General features: G+C 45.4%; 1 protein-coding gene across 2 annotated transcripts in view; it reads left to right on the top strand.

Moving 5' to 3' along the window:
- The window catches only part of EHD4 (EH domain containing 4), a 75,150-nt gene that overhangs the window by 19,796 nt on the left and 33,703 nt on the right, over positions 1-21,651 (top strand). For both annotated transcript variants that reach the window (XM_072962619.1, XM_006201682.4), the window contains exons 2-3: positions 1,985-2,161; positions 11,190-11,287. In XM_072962619.1, the coding sequence (XP_072818720.1) occupies positions 1,985-2,161; positions 11,190-11,287 (275 nt within the window). The remainder of the gene's footprint in view (positions 1-1,984; positions 2,162-11,189; positions 11,288-21,651) is intronic.

Consider the following 21,651-nt stretch of genomic DNA (forward strand, 5'->3'; position numbering starts at 1 on the left):
AACCAACCGTGGGCCATGTAGTACCACAGTATTTATTACCAAAAAACATCCATGTGTGAGTGCAATTCAAACCCGTATTGTTCAAGGGTCAACTGTACTTGATAAATGCTGGGTGTTATTATCTAATCATTTTCATATTTATTCTAAATTTAGGGGGTCTGTTTAAATCATGTGTCTATTCTGGTGCTCTACAAGTTCACAGAAATGTAGAAAGCTTGGCTGATGTTAAAAAACCAATTAAATGTTTAGAATACAGCCTGCTAAGAGTGCTAAACAATTTCAATTTTACTTACACAGAAAACAGAAGTCTACTTAATTTCTTATTCTTAGAAAAATGGCAAAATTGTGTTGGATGTTCGATAGTTCCATTCTTTCCCTCTATCCCTGGAAATAAAATCACAGGTTCTGGGCTTAAATTTGATCAGTCAGGACATTTTAGGAACAAAGAAATGGTTTAGGACCAAACAGATTATTTGCTGCTGATGGGGAGCTGGAGAAAGTTGTGCAGTTTTCTGCCCTTGAGCCTCTGCACCAGGGAAGGGGGGACACAGCTCTGCCCCAGTCACCTCAGACGGGGATCCCCTTCCCCTACTCCCCACCCACAGTGTCCGTTCACTGTCACTACCAAGTGTTCTCTGAAGGTTTGCGTTTCCACCTGTTGCTTGATAATGAGCGAAGTGAATTCCAAAATACCCTCCTCTTCATGCTCCCCTTGATTGCAAAGGAAGGAGGGAGTGGTCTTTGCCCCCCACCATTCTATATATGCATGAACACATTTGTGTGTTTTTTTGGGAATACACTTCATGGAAAAGGAAATCTTGGTGGGGAGGAAGGGAGGGGCTCTGAGTGGCTTCAGCAGAGTGGAGTGCTGGTGGGGGTGGGGAGGAGCTATTTAGGACTCAGCCGTTTCCCACAGAAAGCAGATTTCCCCCACCACTCTCCCTCTGGCTCCCTTGCCCCACCCTAACCATGTCCCTGGGCAAGTCTTATGGCTTGTAGCACATCAGCTGGGCTCCCCAGCCCCCTGAACGAGAACCCTCAATAACGGCAGCCACGGCCGCTGGATGTAGTTGTACAGGTTAAACTACGTGAGGGCACCTTGCCCAGGGGGCACGTGGGGGTAAAATCCAACTGGAGTCCTGATCACTAAGCTGAGAGCCCTGGTGCAGGCTGGGTGCACCTAGAGGAAAGGGCATCTTTTTCCGATTTGCTCGAAGGGCTAGCGATGGCCCTGGTGGTATCTAATCTCCGCCCCCCTTCCTCACTCCCACCCCCCATGGCAGCCTCTGTTGCTGCTGAATTCTTTGGAGATCGCCTTCCGAGGCCACGACCTCCAGGAGCCCACGGGAGCCATAAAATGCATGAGGGAGGATGTGCTGACTGCACTGATTGCCAGTGACAAGGAAGGAAATGATTCACTATTTCATTCACTACATTGGGTGCCCTCTGTGGCAGACACCGTGCTGGGTGCCAGGGATATGCATGTGGCCATAGACGTGGGCCTGCCTTCAAGGCCCACAAACGGAGATGTGCAGCACTATAGTAAGCACCATGATAGCCGCAGGCCCACAGAGCAGGTGTCCCCAACATGCTGGAGGGACAGGGACACTTCCCTAAAGGTGGTAGGGCTGAGCAGGGTCTTCCAGGATACATAGGAGCTGGCGGGGTACCCTTCTCTGGGGTGGCGTCTGTTGTGACAGAAATTGCTGTGCTGAGCTAAGGTCCACTTTCAGGAGGCCCAGCAACCTGCAAGATGTCTGCCTCTTTCACTACACTCCCTACACCGGGAGCAAATAGCTCTGTAGATTTTAAGCTTTGAAAATTTGTTATTAGCCAAAGAGTAAAATACCAATCATTCTCTTTTCCTTGGGATTACATTTCAGGTTTTTAAATGATTCTGTTAAAAATTGGTAGCCCCAGGAAGCTTTCCAGCCTCTTGCTTTGTGACAACATGCTAAGTTTCTTTTCTTTTCCCCTCTCCCAGATACTTACTGGAGCAAGATTTCCCAGGCATGAGGATTGGTCCAGAGCCCACCACCGACTCCTTCATCGCTGTGATGTATGGGGACACAGAGGGCAGCACCCCAGGGAACGCTTTGGTCGTGGACCCCAAAAAGCCATTTCGAAAGCTTAGTCGCTTTGGAAATGCTTTCCTCAATCGGTAAGGACCAGCAAGCTGCCATCTTTGGTCAGGTCGTTTAAACCTGTTCTTTGAATTCTTGCCAATTACATGTAAAGTTTCAAAAACAGAAGAACAGAGCAGGTGTGTTCTAAAAGAGAAAAATTATAAGAAAATCAGAAAGATTCTCTGAGGAAATGATCATTTATGTCTATTCAGAGTTGCTTCAGAGGCCAGAGCTAAGGCCCAGGATTGGACATGATAAGGCCACACAGTATGAGGAATAAATTTTTAATAATTTGGCCTGCACAGAAGTGGACCAAGTCACCTTGTGAGGTAGTGAGTTCCCCATCTCTGGCCATGTTGCATGGTAGCTGGATGGCCACCTCTCAGGCATGGTGTGCTGGGGCCTCCTGCACAGAGGGCTAAGCCCAGAGGGCGCAGAGGTCCACTTGACACCCAGATTTAGTCTTGGTTATTCCAAGACAGATCACCCCCCCCCCCGGCTATCCCTCTTGCTTCTCACTGCCATGCTCTGAGCTGCTTCCTTACTCATTCGAGCAGGGCAGGGCTATAGGGTCAGAGCAACACCAAGCGTTGATTTTGTTGCATGGTCATTATTTCACAGCTTTGACGTTGTAAGAGAGCTGAGGTTCTGTCTTGATTGGAGTTGTGTTTTGTTTGTTCTGCCTTTCACCAGAGTTCCCAGTGACACAGACGGGACAGGACAGAACAAGCCAGCAGGTTCTCTTGGATGCAGCTCTGCACTCTTGACACCATCTGCTCTTACCTCCCCCTCCCTCCTCTTTGCCACTCCCAGCCTATTTTTTTGAAAGCCTTTTTATTTCCTCCTTTCTTGTGGCTCCCCACACCCCGCCATTCCCCTCTTTGATGAGTCTTCTGCTTTAGACTGGTCTTTGTGGTTGTGGGGAGTGGACTGTGGGAGGCACAGGGAAGGGTCTTCCATACCCCTTTAGGGAGACATTGCACTAGAGCTACCAGACGAGAGACTTGAACTGCACTTCTCCTTTTTAGATTTTTTTAAAAATAGGAACAGATCCTCCCTGATTGCTATCCTCCCAGAGGCTAATATTGCACAACCCCAGGGGGCACCATTCACAAGGACCATGGGATGAATAATGTGCCCAGATGCTGTGCGGTGGCTCTGCCGAGGGCCCAGGCAATGTCCACAGGTGCCTTCTGTGAAGAACTAAACTCTCTAGGGATCTGTCCTCAACCCTAAGCACTTGTTTGTGCTCCAAAGAAGGCATCCAACTGGCAGCAAGGGAACTTGGCAGCAGGGTGAATAGAAATGTGCAATGATGTGGATGGAGTCACAGAGAAATTTCATCTTGCTGCTGACAGTGATGGGCAGAATACCACCCAGAGACATTCTCACCTGCAGAGTCTCTACTTTAGAAGCAGTGTACAACTCAGCTCCAGAGTGGCTGTGGTTGGCACCAGAGCATCGGCTTGTGGGAGAAGTGGGGGTTGAGCCGGGAGGGAGAACACCAGAGGGTCTCTCAGGACGAGTGGACCACAGCTGAGGAGAAGTGGGACAAGATGCTCCCCCAGCAGGGCCTCCTGGGAGCTGTGGTCGTGGGCTTCCTGTCCCCAGATGGCCCTGGAAAGTGCAGGGCACAGGCTCGTTCTCCACGGAAGGCTGCCTGGAGTCCTGTGATTTCATTACCACTGTTCTTAGTCTTACTCTCTTTTTGCCTGACAAAGGCTTAAAAAAGAAAGAAGCCACCGCCTTTGTCAAACTCCCATTCTGTAAAGTCTGTATTCACAAGAATAAAACTAGGAAGAGTGGCTACTGGCTCGTTTTATTTTGGCAGATGATTTATTTCCCCAACAAGTTTATTTTTCTCAAATCCCAAGCATTCAGCAGATGAGTATGGAAAAGAAGCACTCAGGAAAGATTTTGAATAGCAAGGTTACTTATCTCAGAATTTTAAACTTGCTGAAAATAATCCATGCATTATGTAATCAAGTGTTAATTGAATTCAGAATATATAGAAAAATAATAGCAAATAACTACATGGCATTTACTCTGTGTCTAAACTTTACTTGTCAATTAGCTCTAAATTCTTACAAAAGCCCTGTGACACAGGTGCTACAATTCTCCCCAAGGTGGAGGGGAGGAATTGACGCCTAGAGAGGTCCACTTCACTTCCACAGGGCATCTCGGCTGATAAGTGGCAGTGCTGGGATTGGAACCCGGGGCGTCTGGCCCAGAGTCCTGCTAGTGGCCACTGTACTGAGCTGCCCAGAGGTAGGATGTTTGGACTGAGAATCACTGCCGACTGCCCTCTATTTAAGTTTTAAGGCTGTCCTTAATCTTAGCTCACCAACAATGATGACGAAGATGATCATGCTTATGTCCCAAATTATAGACTGATGATTTCATGTACACTCTCTTTTCAAGGCTAATGAGACATGATACCAGGGCCATTTTACAGATCAGAAAACTGGGAAGAAAGAATTAAAATGAGTTGCCCAAGAAGAGGCAGAGATAGGACTAGGATTCAGGTTCCCTCTTCCCTTTTGTCTACCTCCCTGTACCTGACAAAGTAGAGTCTCTCTCCTTCTAGCCACCTGGCAGCTGTGTATATCTGAGGCTCACATGTCAGGGATGTACCTCCTGGAAGTTAATAGCACACTTAAGAGTAAGCAGCCTGATTAAGTTGTATCCACACAACAGCGCTGCCGTTTCACGCAGCACTAATGTATAGAGGAGAGTCGGTTAGTATGGATGCTCAAATGTGTGTATGTAATTATAGCATCCCCGTGGGAAGAGCAGCAAGCTTAGTTCTAAAGGCAGGCAGACTTTTTATGTAGCATGCTTTCTGGGAACTAGGTCAAAATAGAGTACTTAGTAGGAAAAAGAATTGGGTGTCTGCTATGGAGAACTTTTACCCCTACCCCACTGAGCATCCACTGGTCCCCCACCCCGGGATAGGTCTCATTACCTGACCTCTCAGTACAGGGCATGAGCTTGGGCATCTGCCCCCAGCAGTGTCTTTAAAAGAGTTTAGTATTTAGCAAGGTGGTACCAGCCTCGAAGCATTAAGCAAACCCGTGGAGCCTGAGTCACAATCTTCAAGGCTGGATTCTAAGAAAGTAACAGAAGGTCTACAGTGCACTTCTGAACAACAAAGGCAAATTTCCAAAAGGCAGGTTCAAATTAGAGAAATTCCATACCTGAACAATAGAAGAAGGAGTTGAGTCTACAACAAAGGTGTCTATGGAAAAGACTTTAATGCGACATGGAACTCCACCATGCTGCCTTACTTTTGAGAGAATTCCACAGGTAGGCCTGTCTTGGAGTTGCTCCATGGAATTTGTGGTTATTGAGGTTCCAAATTCTGTTATCAGGAGGCAATTCCACCTCCCAGAGGAGAGGAACACCCACGGCACCCTGAGGGCACGAGTCCTGGGAGATGCCAGCATTTTGGTCCAGTCAAGAAGTGTCAGGAATTGGCCTGTGACATTTCCCTCTGCAGCCTGCATTTGAACTGGATGTTATATTTCCCCCTCAATCTACTTTTCTGAAAATAGTTGTCTTTTTTAAAATCCAGATAGCTACAGACATCGTTTTTAGTTTAAGATCTAGTATAATTTTAAATTGTAGTCTTCCACAGAAGAAGTTCTTAATCTCATTTACTTCCTCTGTTTCTCTTTGAAAAATAACTTTACTCACTGGCCCTAGGGATTGAAATTTGGAAACTTCCTTTTGAGCTAAGAGAATCTGACCAGTACTTCTAGTGCTCCTGTCATTTTAGCCAGACGTGATGATGGTGATGGTGATGATTAAAAAAAAAAAAACCCTAAAAAACCCAAAAAACAAAACAAAACAAAAAACACTGTCTTAAATTTTCATAGAATACATATGTGTATTTTTGGACTTATACTCTGTTTGTTACCTCTATGTTTATAATTGAATGAGGCTTCATTAAATATTATTAGACTATGTTATTAGACTATGAATATTACCTAGTCATTTAGTACCATTGGGAATTTTTAAATTACTGACTTAATACAAGTTTCCAGCATCAGTCCAGACACATGCTGGCTCCACCAGATAATTTAGCTGCAGAGATAAAGGAAAGCAGGCTCTTGCCAAGAATTACTGTTGATTCATCAGGAAAACTGGTTTTTTCCCCAACTTGAGAGATTAACTGGGGTTGGTTGGGTTGTGGGGGTTGTTTTGTGTGGCGTGCTTATCCATCATAAACTCCCTGAAGCTGTTCCCATTAATCTTAAACCTCAGGATTTGTGGTGGCTCCCAGGTCATCAAACAATTGCTCTCTTTTGGCAGCTGCCTATACAGCCCTGGTTCCGACTTCCCAGAAAACCACCTTTTTCCTTTTTCCCCTGCGGTGGTTGGGAGAAGGAGGCTTGATTTAGAAAAGTCCATGTTTAGGTGGAACCATGTGAAACTGCCAATGTTCAGCCATCTTTTACTTGTTAAGGGTGGTAATTCCATAAGACTTGATCTGAGTGGTAGCCATGGGCTTTTTGTAGTCTGGATATGAAATTAAATTCCCCCTGGGCAGTGAAAGATTAGATCAGACCTTTGTGATAGGACCACATAATAATAATTATCACAGGTTAGTTGTCAAAGTCTTTCTACATAGTGTGTGCTATTCACTGTGCCGACATAGGAAGTCGTGTGATCTCTCTGGTCTTACCCCTATTAGTAAAGAAGCCAGGGTCGAAACAGCAATTCCACTGTAAGCTTAGGTTTATTTGAACCTGACGACAACCTGTGAGTCCTCAGACTGGTGGAACTGCTCAGAGACCTGAGCAGTGAGTGAGAAGGAAGACAGCCAGAACCAGATCTTCTGCCGCAGTCACTGCTCCACCCCACACCAGAGGACTGACAGCAAGCTGCACACAGGGGCCTCTTCAGTGGGGAGTCTAGCACTATGTCATGTTGCTCCTTTGTTTTAGGATGTTGCCCTCTGTGTGATAAAGATACACAGCAGAGGCTCAAATGCATGAAATAGCTATAGCAGCCTGGCCTGGAGTCAGCAATGCCCATTTCGTATCCCAGCTCTGTCACCTAGCAGCTGTGTGACTTGGCAAGTTATGATATGTGACCCCTCTGTCCCCCTGTTGGAAAGGAAGAAATTTTCCTCTACCCTCTTAGGTTCTTCTGGCTGGTCTCAGAATTAAGTTGACATGAGACAGATTAACAGGAGACAATCAAACAAAAACTGAATTACATGTATACATGAGGAAGACCCAGGAAAACTAAAGAACTCGCCAAAATAGCTGAAGCCCTCACCTTAAGTACCATGTTCAGTTAAAGACAGAGGAATAGTTTGGAACCTTAAAGAGGAGGAAGGCAATTGACATGAAATGGAAAAACAAATATTTGGTAAACAAACATTTGCTGGGTCACGCAGAGACAATGGGACACAGAGAGGAGTTTTAACAAACAGATTTTGCAAGGTTCCTCCCTGTCTCCACACCTAGTTCATACTATATTTATCTCTGGTGACAGCTCCCTTCCTGGAAAGGTCCTCCATCTACATTCTTTAGGCAGTTATCAGGGAGGTCAGAGATTCTTCCTGAGTCTCTTGGGCCTTAAAAAATAATCAGCTTAAATAAATCCTCATGCCAGTGAGGCACCTTTTCAGGGTGGCAAAATTTGCTCCCCTCCACCCCAGTCTCCTCCTTTGTAGAGTGGAGGTGCCCAGCCCCACTGCTGAGTCGTGGCCAGGGTTGACTGAGTTAATGGAAAGTGCTTGGGACAGTGCCTGGCACACAGTGAGTGGTCAGTAGATGTTTGTGCCATTTTATTATTGCTGCAGCTACTGGATATCACTCCTCTGGAAATCAAATCACTATTAAGCTACTGCCTGGCTCATTTAAAATGCTGATCATTGAATTGGAATGTTAGTGTTTAGAGGCGATTTTAAAACTGGAATCCCCTTACCTCCTTGTCTTACTGTGCGCAGGACTGGTAGCAATTGGCCCAAGACCTTACAGCCCAGACCATTCCTTCACCCACCTACTCTCTGCTACCCACTTCAGCCTTCCTTGGTTGTGGGAGTGACGGAGTGGGGGTCCAGTGTAGGGATGATCCCCTCCTCCTCTCTTTTTATCAGAAAATAAAATATATCTAGTCAGCCCTGGGTGAGGGAGATCTTTCATAAATCTTATGTGAGGCTCCTGGGCTGAACCAGCTCATGTCTGCATATCTCACATATAAAGTTGAAGGCAAGCACAGATACATTTTGTGTTTGTTACAGTCACTCCGGAGGAAGTAGGAAATCCATCTGGGGACAGCAAATCTGTGCTTGGAAACATTTCAGCAGACACGCATCAGCAGGGAAGGCCTGACCCAAGGCTGACTGTGTTATTCCCAGTAAATAACCCTGCTTTTCACCTTCCTTTTGTAGAACGTAAAAGTGAGACAGTATTGTTCTCACAGCATTGCATTGGGTTTTTTTCTGACTGGAGTATAACTATCGAAGAAAATGTGTGTGTGTGGTTCTAACCCCTAGAGTGTGAGCCACGGCCCCACATAGGAGTCTGAAAGCTGACCTGTGCTCTGTGCTCCTTTGCCCACCTCCCCAGCACCCGCCTCCCACATGCTGTGCAAGGCTGTGCAAAGTCCAGCTTTGCACACACAGCCCCAGTCACCCTGTCTTGGGGTGCCCCTGGAGGGCTCCCTTCTCTTTCCCTTTTTTCTTCCCTTCCTTCTCCCCCTCCCCCTCCTGCCCACCCCCTTTTGCCTGCAGTCATCCCTCCTGGCCCCTGGGGCTGCTCCCTTGTATGTTGTGTGGTGACATCACCACATCTGACCATCTTGCTTTGTAGTTCACAAATTGTGCCCCTGCCATTGTGTTGGGAGGCATGGGAGTTGCTGAAACCTTGTCTCTGCGCAGAGGGAGTGCATAGTTTATAAATTTTGAATCCCTCTCTTAACTTCTTACTAAGATCCAGGGGTTTTGTGGTTTGGAAAAAATTGGTATTGAGTGTGAGTTTGTGGTTTCAGAAAAAGGTCAGCCTCTCACAGGAATCCTGTATGTGAAATAGTTTCACACATGTGCAGTTTTTTCAGCGTTGCCAGATGTCTCGAGCCATCTGATAAAAAGGGTGGGACTATGATTAGAGACCGAATCATCACCAACAAGAAATGCGGTCCACCACAGATGTGCTCAGAACTCCATTCCTACCACCAAGTCTAGAGACCTGACTGTGGCATTTTTTTCTCTGTGAGCTTCCAAAGGCTGCGTAGTGATCCTGGTGAATTTATTCTCACAGATCAGCTATCTGTGTGTTGGGCAACGGGGTTTATAAAGGTGGAGAGTGTGGGAGGGGCAGGAGAAAATCAGAAATGAGGGGCTTCTTATAGATTAACTTGATCCTTTACTTTTAATGTTACGAGTTTTTTCCTTTATGAGTTGAGTTCTACTCAACTCTGGCATCAGAAATCTCAGGGTGTGGCCCCCAGCCAGCCACGCATTAGCCGCACAACCTCGAAATGTCATAACTCCTCTGTGCTTCAACTTTTCCAGCTGCAAAATTATAATATCACTCCTTCATCTTCCTGGGCTGGCTAGAAAATGTGGGAAAGAATGTAAGAGAAACTTGTCCTGAGCACCTTCAGTGGAAGTTCTTTCGAAAAGTCTGTAATTGCTCCCCTTGCTCAGGGCAGCCCATCCCGCCGGGCTGCGCTGTTGACAGGAGCCCACAGGAGCCCACAGGAGTTGGAGCGTTGTGAAGGCTGGGCAGGCCTCCCTCTCCTGCATTCCCGGCATATTTACTTTCTGAGTAATCCCACCAGCTCCACTGAATGGAAGAATTGAGCTTTCACCAAGGATTTTCAAACTTTCTGCCCCCACAGATACCGAAGTTAGCCAGTTGCAGTACAGGAAAAGGAGAGGCACTCTCCAGCTCCTGCTCAAAACAGACACAGTGCCTAACAGAGATTCCACCCCCCACCCCACCCCACCCCAACCTGGACTCTCTTGCCTGGGGTGGAAGTAACAAAGCATTTACCTCTGCCACCCTAGAGTGACATAGTGTTAAAGCTGAAAGAACCTCGCCAGCCCCTGGTCCAAGCATCTCCATTTACACATAAAGAAATGGAGGCCCAGAGTGGGGAAGCCCTTGTCCAGGGTCCCAAGCAAGTTATTGGCAAAGGCTGAGCTGAATCTGAACCCAGGTCTGCTGATGCCCAGTCCACGGTTTTCCTGCCACTTCACTCTACTTCCAAGGCTGATGCCAGGGCAGCCGACTGGAGCCATGGCAGAGGGATGAGGAGGAGGAGGTGGTATCGTGGAAGTGATGGACCAGGGGGAAGGCTTGGAGAAGCTTGGCCAGGGCTCTCGCCAGCCCTGCCCTTTGTCCACTCTTAGGGCACTGAAGCACCTGGAGGGTTCGGGGTGTTGCCTGTGGGCACTTGCCCCACCCTGAGCCTGGAGCCATTGCAAGCACCAGGCAGGATGCTAAGTCCTTGGGAGATCAGACAGTGACAACAGGCCCTAGTACCTCCACTGTCACATTAGGGTGTGGGCGGGGCTGAATGGAGCTCAGTATACTCCAGCCCAGGGGCAGTGACCCTGAAGGAAGCATGGGGTTGATTCCCTGGAAGGAGAAGCCCAGGATGCCTGTCTGAGGAGCAGCGCAGAGGAGGGGCAGGTGAGGCTGATGGGCTTTGGAGTCACACTGACCTGGGTGTAAGGCTCAGCTCTAAGTGACCCTGAGCAAGTTACTTAACCTCTCAGGTAAATGGTAATTTCTTCTTCATGATACTAATATGAAGAGCAAATGAAATGAGGTTTGTAAAATACCTGTATTCAATGAATGCTAGCTAAAATAAAATTAACAGTAAGGGATCTGGTGGCAGGGAGCAGCCGGTGCCAGGCCACCCTCCCATACCTGCCTGTGGACCAGCATCTGGTCTCCTCAGCACCAGCTGGGGTGCCATCAATCTCCTCCGAGTCCCTGCTTTTCAGATGTCAGGAGCTGGGAGAGGCCAAGGAGCTCCGAGGTTAGAGTGCTCCGTGACGTGCAGGTTCTGATCCCACCTTTGATCCCTTTCTTCCAGATTCATGTGCTCCCAGCTGCCCAACCAGGTCCTGAAGAGCATCAGCATCATCGACAGCCCCGGCATCCTGTCTGGGGAGAAGCAGCGCATCAGCCGAGGTCAGTGCCCACCCCAGCCCCCCTCCACCCGGGCAGAGGCTCTCTCTGATGTTGGCATTTAATTCCTTTAAACACTGTCATCTACAACCAGTACCCACCTCACAAATCTTCAGCCTTTAAGAGGGGACCTATCACATTCACGCGGACACATGACCAAAAACCAAGGAGACTAGCCAGTCACAGAGCCCTCCCAGCTGCTCTTCCTTCCACTGGCACATACTTACCCCAGTCGCCTCTGCAGCAGCCTTCCGTTGAGCGAGCCTTTATTGGTACCTGCTTGGCACGGCACACTGTGCTGCACACTGCGGAAAAAACAGGTGCAGTTTCTGCCCTGGGGGAGCTTGTGTTCTCATGAAGAAGACTGATATTAGTTAAGTAATCACAGAAATAAATAGAAAATGAGAGCTGGGATAATCACTCTGCGACGGGGCCGTGTATCAGGTTGTAAGGGGTGTATCAGGCCTTGGGGTGTTGGGAAGCGCTCTCCAGAGAAGGTGATGTTGGAGCCAGTCTGGAGGATGAACAAGAATGACCTAAGGGGAGCTCTGGGGTGGGGAAGGAGAGACCACATGGCATTCAGAGGAGATCTACAGAGAATAGAAAATGCTTGTGAAGAACGGGGATATCTGGGCTTCTTCAGCCCTCAGAATGCAAGGCTGAGGCAGTCACTGTTTCCAGACCCATGCATCGTGGTTAAACAGATGGGCCAGCCGTCTCCCCATCCTTCTGGAGAAAGGGGCCATCAGGGGCAGCCCAGAGGACACAGTTTACTTACAGAGAGGAAATTCCTGACAGGGAGGGCCCTAGGATGAGTTCCTGTGGTCCTGGAGGCAGGTCAAGTTCCCTGTGCCCTGGCCCTTGAAACAAAGGACAGTTCCTGGAGACTTTGCTGGGAAGGAGAAGGTGGTGGAGCAGATTGATTGCTGCTGTCACTTCTCACTGATAACTCTTGACACCCCCTTGAATAGCAGCAGCCGGGGTTATGGTCAGACAGTGACCTCCCCAGAAGTACAGTTACACAGGCCCTGGGACACCCGGGAGCTGGAAAGCACAAGTCCCATGACACGGGTCAGGGGAGGGCTTCTGAGGTCATAAGCCCTCCCTTCTCAAGGCATTTCAGAAATGCTGGTTTTGCAGCATTACTGTACCTTCACCCTTTCGTTCAGGGACCTGGTGGGCCATTAGGCCTCCCCGAGGCCTCCAAGAACATTGTGCTCGTAGAAAAAGCCATAAATAGCAATTATTAATGGCTGTCTCTAGCTCCTTAGAGGCTCTTTCCTATGCATATACAAAATACCATTTTTAACAGAAACGCGATTACCACGCACATTTTCTACAACATGATTTTTTGCCGTAACAGCTATCACAGACATCATTCTATGCCCATAAACTCAAATTACTTTATTTCTTTTAACAGCTGCTTAGGTTCTGTCAAAAGGATGTAACATTGTTTATTTAACTAACTTGTGGATATTGTGATGGTTAATAATTTTTCTCTCTTACATATAGTGCTACAGATTGACATCTTTTTTGTATCTTTACAACCTCAGTGCCAATAGATTTAGTTTCTGAGAGCCAATTTAGGATCATTTATTTGGCCCTATAAAAGTTGCTCTGCAAATAAAATGTTTTGTTTTAAAAGGAAAATAAAGCAAACCGCTTTTCCATAGCTTTTGCAAATCTGATGAAAGTATGCTAGAGATATATGTGGTTCTGTTAATAAATCATTCTTTTTGCCTCTAAATTTTAGGACCTCTAGATTTTAGCTTCTGCCTTATTCACTCCTTTTCATATTTAGGCCTTTGGCCAGTGCTGATCATCCATATTCCTCAGGGTTTCTCCTTGGCTTAGTAATTCTAAGTGTCCTTCAAACTGGGGTAGCTAGCATGGCACAATGCTCTCAGGATGCTTTGAAGACAGTTCTTTTTAACACTGTAATAACTGACTCATATCCTGGTCTGACTTACCATGACAGGTCCCCTTACTCAGTTCCTATGCCCAGAAATAGCACATATGGTTCCAACCAGTCTGCCAGTCCCTGCCGCACTGACAGACAGCAGCTGGTGGGGAAGGACCCAGGCCTGCAAACAATGACAGCTTCAGGCATTGCCACCAGGTCCCCAGGCTTGGGTACCATACCGTGTTCGGACACAGTTGGTGGTTGGAGTCACTCAGTGTTGACAGTTTCAACACATCAACCCAAAGAATATATACTATTTTAAAGCTGCTTCAGCTTGAAGTCTTGCAAACAGCGCTACGTTCTCACACACACTCACACCTGCTTCCATCCCTCCACCTCCGGCTTTTAAATCACAGCACCACCTTCACCTTTATCTGTGTCAACATTGCTCGTGACACACGTACCAACTGTGACCCCACAAAACATAGGAAAACATCTACCATTGACTTTATTAATGGGGCTTTGCCTCCCTGACGGTGTCTGGTCTGTGAAAGAGGGAAGGTGGCAGCTGCTGCCCCTCCTCCCTGTTCCTTTGTGCAGTTGATGGATTAACTCTCAATAAGCAGAGACCCATCAGGCAGGCCCCTGTTATACATATGAAGCCTCCTTGAAGTGTGTCCCTGTATCAGCAATATGAGAACAGCCACCGGGTCTTGAGCCCTTGCTGTGTGTCTGCGCTGTGCTCTTCATTTAGGATTTGCTAACTTAAACCGGCAGGCAGTCACGCACAGACAGAAGCTCAGCCCTGACCAAAGAACCTCCTCGCCCTCGCTGCTCTGGGAAAGCAGAGCCTAACAGCAATCATATGAATTATTTCCCCAACTGCTAGGCGGATAGGCGACCAGACTTGACATCTGGGGAGTGGACAGAGTGAAAGCTTTAACACGGTGCCACCTTTGAAGAGCAGGCTGAGAGGTGGAGTGCTTTAGGCGGTCGCTGTAGGCTGACGCTGCTGTGTAGACCCAGCCCACCCTCCAGCCTGCAGGGCTGTGCAACCCTGGCTGAGCGCACGCTGGACAGATGGTGCAGCTGCAGGAGGAGGTGATGAGCATGGGGTGATGCTGAGCACCCCATGGAGACCTGTGACTGCACCACACTCAGCGTTCTGCCCATCTGTGTGGGACAAGGCAGATGACAGTGGAGCATTGTGCTATTTTGCTGGTGGCTAAACGGGAAAGGAGGAGCCTGAACTGGGGAGCTGGCCTCGTCATCACTGGCCACCCTCGGGTGCCCCCATGATTTTCCCAGGTCGCCTAGTGAAGATGTGTTTCCAGGTAGGAGTCCTGAACTTGGGCTTCAGTCCCATGCCTCCCCTCACCTGTGGCTGCCTCTCCCTTGTTCATTGTGCTTTCTCATGACATCGTAAGCCTGGTTCCTTTTCACTCTGTGCTGAGTAGAGGGAGCAAGTGTGATGACAAGGAGGACATGGTGTTTCACGGTCATTGCTCTTCTCTTTGCCAAAGTCATAGGTGACAAGAAAAAACACTTGACATTCCTACATGATGATTCATATTTTCAGGAGTTAGGTTTTAGGTAAAACATGGCAAACCCACTGTTATGTTAGAAGTGACCTTTACCAATTAGAATGTGCATGGCCTTCTTTTCATCAGGACCTTAACATGGACCCTACAGGTCAGATCCCTGCTCTGCGCTCCAGAGTAAAACAAGAACACATAGTCGTACACTGTTGGTGGGAATGTAAGTTGGTGCAGCCATTATGGAAAACAGCATGGAGATTCCTTAAAAACCTAAAATTAGAGTTACCATATGATCCAGCAATCTCACTCCTGGGCATGTATTTGGAGAAAACTCTAATTCAAAAGGATACATGCACCCCGATGTTCATAACAGCACTATTTACAATAGCCAAGACATGGAATCAACCTAAATGTCCATCGACAGATGACTGGATAAAGATGTGTGTGTGTGTGTGTGTGTGTGTGTATACATACATACACAAAGGAATACTACTCAGTCATTAAAAAATGAAATAATGCCATTTGCAGCAACATGGATGGATCTAGAGATTATCATAAGTGAAGTAAGTCAGACAGAGAAAGATAAATATCATCTGATATCACTTATATGTATAATCTAAAAAACATGGCACAAATGAACTTATCTATGAAGCAGAAATAGTCTCACAGACATAGAAAACAAATTTATGGTTACCAAAGGGGAAAGGGAGGGGGATAAATTAGGAGTTTGGGATTAGCAGATGCAAACTACTATATATAAAATAGATAAACAACAAGGTCCCACTGTATAGCCCAGGGAGCTATATTTAATATCTTATAATAAACTATAATGAAAAAGAATAGGAAAAGGAATATGTATATAACTGAATATATATATATATATTTATATGTATATATTCAACTGAATCACTATGCTATACACCATAAACTAACACAACGTTGTAAATCAACTATACTTAAATTAGTGCATAGTCAGCATTTGTGGGGAGTAAATGTTATCTAAATCTCCTCTTTGGAAGCTCTATAAATAAAACTCACTAGAGTAGTGGACTTTGGAGCAAATTTTAGCATACTACATATGGAAACCTGTTATCCTTCAGATGTTCCTTAGTTTAATTATAGTTAACAGAAAATCTTTAGGAACAAAAGGGTGAACTTAGATACTAAACTGTAGCTTTCTTGGCTGACATAGAGAATTCCCACCAAGCAGGGATAAAAATGTTCTGATATATTTCTAATCATAATTTTATTCTTCTGAAGCAAGAGCTATGTAAAATTCCTACAAACTTTTCTTGATTCTGTAGCCGGTAAAAGAATGACTGAGGTCTTAAGATTTTCTAAATTATGTTTGAAGTGGGTGGGTGAAATCTGACTAGGTTCACTCCTGAGAACATCCTTTGCCCTGATGATGGCATCCAGATCTTTGACCCTTTGTGACAGGAAAAGAGCACATTTATCCACACATCCTTATTTTCATTCCCAGTCTCTTATTCCAGCACCTGAACTGTTTTCTTCCTAAAATACTGTTTATGTCATGCTGAGCCGAAATATCCTCTAGGATTTATTCCTGGGCTCAGCATGAACACAGCTTCTGGTACAAAGCTTTGGGTCCTGGCTCCAATCACCACATCCCTGTGTGATGAGAAGACTATGGAAAAGTCTAATGTGGCAGCTGGTGACCTTGTCCGTCTATTATTTTAGCAGGCAAGTAATTATTCCTGTGGTTTCGTGAAAACATGAGATTTTGTGTAGTCTTCAACAGACTTGACTTTGATAACAAAAATAGTATAATTTTTCTCTTTTAAAAAATGTTAATAACTCTAGAAGAAAAAATACCTCTTGATCTGAGTTTTCCAACAGATCTACTGGCAGATAGGACTTAGGACCTAGGGCCAGCAGCTTTCAAATGAAAGTATGAGGGCATCTTCTGATGTGTAAGCCCTGCACATTATAAATCACTGAATAGAGCAGAAAAGACAGGGGGAAATAGAAGGGCAGAAATGTCCTGCTACTAAAAACAATCAATAATGAGAATGCATGAAACAGAAGGGATCTAACTGTGCTTCAGATAACATAACAGGCACTAACATTAGCTTCAAGATCATTGATTAGTGTCTTAACATTTACATACAAACATTCTTATGTCCTCCTCATTTTGGCACCAATTAAGGAAAGCCCTCGGGAATTTAAAAAAAAAAAATAGGCATCTAAATACTGACAGATACATGTGAGCAGGTAGTTTTTAAGGATCTGCCAACACAGAGGAGGTGCCCAAACACAATCACAAAAGAATTGACAGAAGGGGAAACCGGGCATGGAAATCCAACCGGTAATTATTAAAGGTGCCAGAAAAATAGTGATGGCGAAAACAAACTGTAACCAGGGAAGTATAAACACACCTCCTTGACACATTTGTTGAACTTGAAAGACAAAAGACCAGATTCTGAAGGCTGCCCAAGAAAGGAGAGAGAACATTCAGAGATGTCCCGATAAGAGTGACTTCCCCTCCTGGGCTTTGGGATCCAGGAGGACTAGAGCGGAAAACACACATGTGCACAGGAGAAATCAGTCTTTTTCCCTAAAAGAACGAGAAGGCTTGGAACAGGATGTTAGCCAGGTTCAGTGGCAGCAAAGACCCTTCTAAGAAGCACCTGGAGAGCTAGAGTTGGAGGCTTGAGAAGTCAGCAGCTCCCAGGGCAGGGCAATGCCGGCAGCTGCAGCCTGTCCCTCGGGTAGACTGCACGGCCCAAGGCTGAGCTTCATGGAGAGTGACTCCTGGGGCCTGCTAGTGCCTGCTGAGTATCCCTGGAGTAAGAAGTCCGGGCCTTGCTTGGGTGGTATACAAAGAAGAGTAGGAATAATAAATAAAGTGGGGTGCGAGGCTGCGCTGTCCCCCCCATTCTGCTCACCACACAGTACAGACACAGCTCAGGACTGTTCCTCCTTCTCTGTCGTTACCTCAGGCTGCACTCACCTGAGCTCACTGGACATGGGGCCCTTAATACAGTTGCTGCTCCTGTCCCCGCCTTCCCAGCCTATGGTTGATACAGTTTCTTTTTTTTTTTTCCCCAGTTTTATTGAGATATAATTGACATACGGCACTGTATGAGCTTAAGGTGTGTAGCATAATGAACTGACTTACATTATAAAGAGACGACCACCATAGGTGTAGTGAACATCCATCATCTCCTACAGATACAACATCAAAGAAATAGGAAAAAAATTTTCCTTGTGGTGAGGACTCTTAGGATTTACTTTCTTAGCTTTCGTTTATAACATACAGCAATGTGAATTATATGTAGTGTGATACATTACACCCCCAGTGCTTATTTATCTTTTAACTGGAAGTTGGTGCCTTTTGACTGCCTTCATCTAATTTCCCCTCCCTCATACTGGAGTTTCTTGATTTTTTTTGTTTTGTTTCTTGGGTTTGACCTTAAAACTGTGCGAGCTCTCTCAGCTCCTCTCCCTGTCATCTGTGGCTCCTCCCAGCATTAAGGCATCCCCCGGCTTCATCAGCGTGTCCTTAGACCCTTGCCCTTGGATCCAGAAGTTGGGTAGACAGGACCCAAGGTGGAACCTTGAGGTATCCCAATAGAGACCGCCCTCCAGGTTGACAGCAGTTTATCAGTGAGCAAGCTCTGTCCCGATGCACTGAGCTCCCGTGTGCCAGGCACCGAGCTGGGACCTGGGACAGTAAAGAGGATCAAGGTGCCGCCCTGCCCTGGAGTTGCTGCAGCCTAGTGTGCCCATCCTGCCGGTGACTGGTGCACCAAGTTGTTCTAAAAGAAAGGTGTCCCCTACATAGAGAGTTATTACTTGTTCAGCAAACGCTAGGCAAAAAGACAGACACGATCAGTGCCTTTATGGGATTTACATTCTAATGGGAGTGTTTGACAAGAAAAACAGGTGAACAAATAAATAAAATCGTTGTAAGGAGTGGTGAGTACCAGATGAGGCACTGAGCTCAGTGAGAAGAGGGTGAGGTGGGAGGGTTACAGTCTTGGAAGGTGGGGAGCCTGCGGCTGAAAGTTCAGAAGGAGCCAGCCTCGGAGAGTGGGGCAGGTCAAGGTTTTGCAAATTTGGGCTGACTACATTGTCTATTCAGAAATTTTCCTCCTGATATATAAAAGAAAAATAAAACAATAGACATTCAAATACCAGATATTCACATGTGGATTTCAGTTCCAGCATATTCATGTTCTTTTCCTGAGGTCTTTTCTATAACCTACACTATTCAGTCTGTAAACCAAGAATCAAACAAATTGCTGTCCTAGGTCCAATCAAGGGATTGAAGTCCCTGTAGGCTGTCCTGTGTCGTGTGGAGGGAAGTGTGTGGACAGTGGAATTGGACCTCCTGGGTTCCAGTTCAGCTTCGCCATTTACCAGCCGTGCAGCTTTGAGATGTGGTTAATCTCTGTGAAACAGGGTAATAATAGTAACTACCACATCATGTTGTAAATGAGTTAATACCTAGAAATCAGAAAATAATACCCATCCTAGTACATAGTAAGTGCTCACTAAATGTTAGCTGTTTTTATTTCTTTTATCATCTCATGATGATTTTATTCATCATGTTGTTGTTACTGTTGAAGGCCAAAGAGTTTTCAAAGGCTGATTTAATCGGTCTTTGTATTGGTTGATGTTGGTTTCTTGCCTCTTAACATCTTGTGTCTAAGAGCAGGGAAAATTTTTGTCAGGTTATTTGCAACATGAAATTTGTTGTTCGGGGGCTGAATATGCTATTTTTGGCTAAGTGTTTCTATCTTTTACCCACATATCTGGACCATTATGTGGATGATTAACTTTAAATTTTGAAATCATTTATCTCTCTGGAAGCAGAAAACGGACAACACTAACTGATCATCTCATTTAAAAATATTTGATGGAAAAAGAATTTTAAATAATGGAGAGCTATTTTGTGTGTGTGTGTGATCTTTTTGGCATTCCTTTATTGGAGAAGTGATAGGGTAAAGATGCAATAGGTAATGTTAGGGGCACACTAGAGACTACTCGTTCAACACACATTTATACTGATTACCTACCCAGCATCAAGCACTGTCCTGGATGCCAGGATAGATGGACTTGTAAACAATCCACTCGGACCTCGTGCATTAACATGGAATTCAGGTCAAGAAGTTGGGGAGGGGAGGTGGGCTGTCAGTGAAGCTGCTTCTAGAAGGGGCTCTTCTTCCCTTTCATAAAAATTTATATTTTCTCTCTCTTTTGAAACTACTCATTGGGTTTTTGATATGTTTACAGAGTTGTGCAACCATCACTACAGTCAATTTTAGAACATTTTCATCACCCCCAAAAGAAACCTTGTCCTGATTAGCAATCACTACCCATTCTCCGCCTCTGCCCAGACCCTGGCAACCACTAATCTACTTTCTGTCTCTGGATTTGCCTACTCTAGACATTTCATATAAATAGAATCATACAATGTGCGACCTGTGTGTCTGGCTTCTTTCACTTAGCATCTCATGTTCAAGTTTTGTCTGTGTCAAAGCAGGTGTCAGGGCTTCATTCACTTCTATGGTTAAATAGCATTCCATTGTATGGCTTTACTATATTTTATTCATTCATGAGTTGATGGACATTTGGGTTTTGGGTTTGTTTTTTGTTGTTGTTGTTGGGTTTTGTTTTGTTTTGTTTTTGCTAATTTAAGTAATGCTGCTATGATCATTCATGTGTGAGTTTTAGTGAAAACGAGCGTTCTCTGTTCTGTTGGGTATAAACCTAGGAGCAGAATTGCTGGATCATATGGTAACTCAATATTTAATGTGTTGAGAAACTGCCAGACTGTTTCCCAAAGTGACTGCATCATTTTATATTTCTATCAGCAGTGTGTGATGGTTCTAATTTCTCCACATCCTCATCAACACTGCCATTTTGATTACAGCCATCCTAATAGGTATGAAGTGGTATTTCACTGTGGTTTTAATTTGCATTTCTCTGATGGTTAATGATATTAAGCATCTTTTCATGTTCTTTGATGGCTACTTCTGTATCTTCTTTGGAGAAAGGTATATACAGAGCCCTTGTCCATTTTTAATTGGATTATTTGTCTTCTAATTGTTGAGTTTTAACATTCTTCATATGCCCTATGTACTAGTCAAACATATAACTTGCAAATATTTGTCTCATTTTCTTTTCACTTTCTTTATGGTATCATCTGAAGCATTAGAGTTTTTTATTTTAATGAAATCTAATTTAGCTATTTTAATTTTTGCTACTTGTGCTTTTGCCCTAACCCAAGCTCATGAAAATTCACTCCTATATTCTACTAAGAAGTTTATAATTTTAGCACTCATGTTTAGGTCGTTGATCCATTTTAAGTTAATTGTTGTATATGGTGTGAGATCCGGGTCCAACTTGATATTTTTTTTTGTGCATGTGTATATCTAGTTGTCCCAGGACCATTTGATGAAAAGACAAATACTTTCCCTGTGGAATTGTCTTGGCGCCCTTATTGACAATCAGTTGGCTATAAACATGGAGGTTTCTTTCTGTCTGTCAATTCTGTTTCATTGATCTGTATGTCTAACGTTATGAAGCAGCTCTTCTTGATCAGAGACTCCAGGTGAATGGATGAGTTCATCAGCCAGCAAGGTCAGGGCCTCATAGGCTGGGGTGAGGATAAAGTGAGGTGACAGTACGATGCTCTTACCACAGCACCTGTCTGCTGCACAGTCGAGGGAAAGACAGCCTGGCTTCCCTTACTATTGTTGTTCCCTCCCAGGCAGCAAAAAGAGGTGTGCGAGGATGGGAAGATGTGTGATCTCAGGGCCCTCAGGAGGAATGCAAGTTGTGCACGTGGCTGGGACATGAGTATGCGACAGGTGGGCACACATGTCAGGAGTCTGGGTTTTGTCCTGAAGGCTGCATGAAAAACTGAGGGGTATAAGGTAGAAGATGACATGGTA

Source organism: Vicugna pacos, chromosome 6 (genome assembly GCF_048564905.1).
Source record: "Vicugna pacos chromosome 6, VicPac4, whole genome shotgun sequence".
NCBI lineage: Eukaryota > Metazoa > Chordata > Mammalia > Artiodactyla > Camelidae > Vicugna > Vicugna pacos.